The sequence below is a fragment of the Micromys minutus genome, assembly GCF_963924665.1.
Source record: "Micromys minutus genome assembly, chromosome: 27".
Classification (NCBI taxonomy): Eukaryota; Metazoa; Chordata; class Mammalia; order Rodentia; family Muridae; genus Micromys; species Micromys minutus.
The window spans coordinates 17,207,490-17,210,861 of NC_137962.1; the positions used below are offsets into that span (position 1 = coordinate 17,207,490).

At 53.2% G+C, this 3,372-nt stretch overlaps 1 protein-coding gene across 1 annotated transcript; it reads right to left on the reverse strand.

Annotated features, from left to right (window-relative positions):
• Positions 1–513: 513 nt before the first annotated feature.
• On the reverse strand, positions 514–3,136 carry LOC308438143 (lymphocyte antigen 6D-like; the record flags this gene model as incomplete). Its single annotated transcript, XM_080939443.1, has 5 exons — positions 514–591; positions 1,295–1,457; positions 1,563–1,749; positions 2,180–2,275; positions 3,085–3,136. 5 exons carry the CDS (start codon positions 3,134–3,136, stop codon positions 514–516), a joined length of 576 nt encoding a protein of 191 aa, XP_080795569.1.
• Positions 3,137–3,372: the final 236 nt, after the last annotated feature.

Below are 3,372 nucleotides of genomic sequence, written 5' to 3' on the forward strand. Positions count from 1 at the left end.
ACACTGTGACAAAGTAAATTGGAGGGGGGGGGGGCTCTGAAGCCTGTGGAACACCTGTCCCTGACCCAGTCTCCAGACTTCTGGGGCATCAGCGCTGGGTGTGGGAAGCTCCTGACCCGGGGAGTTTAGAAGCGAGGCCGGGCATTTATGAACATCTCCATTTCAATAGCGATGAGGCCCCTCATGCAGCTCCACACACCATCTTGCGTGCCCTGCTTTCACTGATGACTGTCTCTCTCTTGGGGCCCTCTACCAAATTTCAGTTCCCAGAACCACTCTTCAGCAGAAGCCTGTTGTTCCCTGTTGGGACCTGCGGCAAGTAAGATTCTGAGCTCGTCCACGAGCTCTGCCCTTCCGGATGGTCGATATGTCCAGGAGCAGCCCATCTGATTCCGTTAGCTAATACTGCTCTTCGACTCTCGCTGAGGTAACAAGCAGGAGGTCACCTGAGTACAGCCTCCTCTCTCACTCTCCCCCGCCCCCCCCGCCTGCCCCCTGCGCTGATCTGGTGCCTCACAGCACCCCCTTGTGGAAGAAGGAGCTAACAACGCCGTGTGGGCTCCTTTCGATCAGGCCTAGATGAGGCATGATCTATGGAAAACAGCACAGAAAGTACTTGGAATGTGACAAGGGCGTGGAGTGAATGACAGACACGATGAGGTCACATTGCTCTAAATGTGACTCCAGCCAATGGAGTCACCCACCACAACAGCTTAGAATCTAGTTCCTGGATCCATTCTCCTCGTCGGGACAAGGTGCTGCCCAGGCTTTCAGAGATGAGGAAAGAGGCAGACACGCACTGAATGGGGGCAGCTTCTCTTTGATGCAGGATGTACGATCACTGGGACTGACTGATGGGGTCCTGCAGCTGGACCACAGGCTGAGAAGAGACTGGAGTTCACGGGAGGAGGTGGGGGGGGTCCTGAAGTCCTAATGAGATTGGTGTTTTCCCCGGATAGAACCCTCAGGGTCCATCCTGGGGGTGAAGTATTCTGGGGCTACACAGCTGGCATGGCATGCAACGATTCTGCTGAAGTCAGGCTGCCCCACACCTTGTTCTAGCTAATCTGTCTCAGCATTTGCCCTTCCCCCACAGCCTCTCCATGGAGTCTCCATTTGCCAAGTCAAAGCAGCACATGGTGGTGACAAACTGAAGCTCAATCCTTTTGAATGGGGTGAGGCGCAGGCTCAGTGTCTCTGAGGTAGTTAGTGGGAGCCATGGGATGTGTGGCGAAGGAAGCCTCCCCAAAATAGCACTCACTCGTCCACAAGTCGGGCCTCCTGAGGGGCCTACCTCAGCCCCCAGGAACAGGTTCAGGACTTTGACAACGTCCTCGAACCAGCTCTTGGAGGTCAGCGGATGACCAGCTTGCAGACGAGAGTTCCGAATGTAGCACTCTGGACGGTGGCCACAGTTTCCATCAGCCACATCGGTGAGGTTGTCCTTTAGAATCCTTCTGATTGGAGTTAAAGAAGTAAGCCACCTACACATTTCAGTCACATGAGGGCACCAAGCTTCAACTCCTAACTCTGCTGCGCCTGTGTGTGAGCTCTGTACCTACTGGCTGAGATAGATATAGATATACCAGATGCTGAGAGTTAGCAGTCCCCAGCTGACATGGAGGCTCCGGGCACTGTTGCAGAGGTCCGTGTTGCAACAGGAAGACTTGGAGTTGTTTACAGTCTGATTAACGTCAGGGCAGGTATATGCACAAGTTTTCGTCAAGATTGTTTGCTCTCCTGGTGGTGCTGGAAACAGAGGGCAGAGGGTCATTTACTGAGACCTATAAGACCCACTCCTGGCCCCGTCAGCAAACCCAGGTCACTTGCAACCTCCAGTCCAAAGGGTCAGACAGCAAGATGTCAGTAGGGTCAGACTCAGGAGGTAACCAGGTTCAGAGCCTAGTATGTGGCCAGGATTCAGGCTTAGCATGTAACCAGGGACAGGCCACAGAGTCATGAAGATCAAGGCTCAGTGTGCAACCAGGATCAAGGTTCAGAGTATGATGAGAATTAGATTCAACGTGGGACCCAGGATCGGGGCTCAGGAATATGACTAGGGTTACTTGCTGCTCAGCTTCCCCAATTCTAAGGGCAAGCTTTGCCTTAGGCAGGCACCGCCAGGTGCCAGATGCAGGTTCTGTCCCCTGACCCACCTACCGAGGACCAAGATACTCACTATACCAGTTGGTCAAGCAGTAGCGGCTCATGCTGGGGCAAGTTTTAGGCTTGTAGCAGTTTACACCATTACATTCATGACACCGCAGCGCCTGAGCTGGGGAGACATGGCTGGGGTCAGAGAGAGGCACTCGGTAACCATACCAGACAGCATAGGACCCAGCTCTCAGGAAAGCACTGACCATCAGGCAGCCCAGTCTATGCTCCAACCACCCATATGGACAGCCTCCCAGCAGCCATGCCAAGGTGCCAGAGCATAGGGCCCTGCCTCTGGGAATAAAAAAAAAAACCAAGTCTCTGAGCAGCCAGCAGTCTATGGGTCATATGCCACAGAATGTCGTCACCAGCCAAATGATGCTAATTCCACAAGATTTTGCAAAAGAGACAACTGGCAGGACAGTTCGGCTTAATAGGAAAGGTGAGTAGGAAGACCGGTGAGATGGTTCAGTGAGTAGAGACACCTGTTGCCAAGACTGAAGACCTGAGTTCAAGTCTCCAAAATCCACAGTAGAAGAGTCGGTCCCAACAAGTTGCCTTCTGACTTCCACATGCACACTTTGGCATGATCACATGTACACACACACACACACACACACACACACACACACACACACACATACAGAGAGAGAGAGAGAGAGAGAGAGAGAGAGAGATATCAGGAGGCGAGGAGAGGGGGGCAGAGAGAATATTAATATAGTATAAGCATTTTAAGGTGATTGGAGGTACCCGTGAAATGGCTCTGTGACTAGACTGTGGGGCCTCCAGCAAGTCCAGTCCCCTATACGAGCACCTCTTCTAGACAGCAGGAGCACATCATCAGGGGGCAGGTCCAGCCAGGTCATCCCACCCCTCAGGATGCCATCCAGGGACAGGATGCCAGACAGGGGTACCCACTTCCTTGCTCACCCGAGGATACCAGCAGAATCAGGGGCAACAACCAGAGCAGGTGAGTCCTCATCTTGGGCAATGTGACCATCAGAGCTTGTGTCTGTGTCCAGCTGGTACTGGACCAGCCTCTTTATATCCCTCTGGCTCTGGTGGGTGGGGCCTTGGTTTGTCTCTCGCCCCTGACTACCTACATGTGTCATCTCTGGGTGTGTGGTTGGAAGGTAAATACCTCCAAGAATTCTTTATTCAGCACCCCAAACCCTTTCCCATCTTCCCTTTTCTCTGCTGTCTACAAAGCCCCCCACC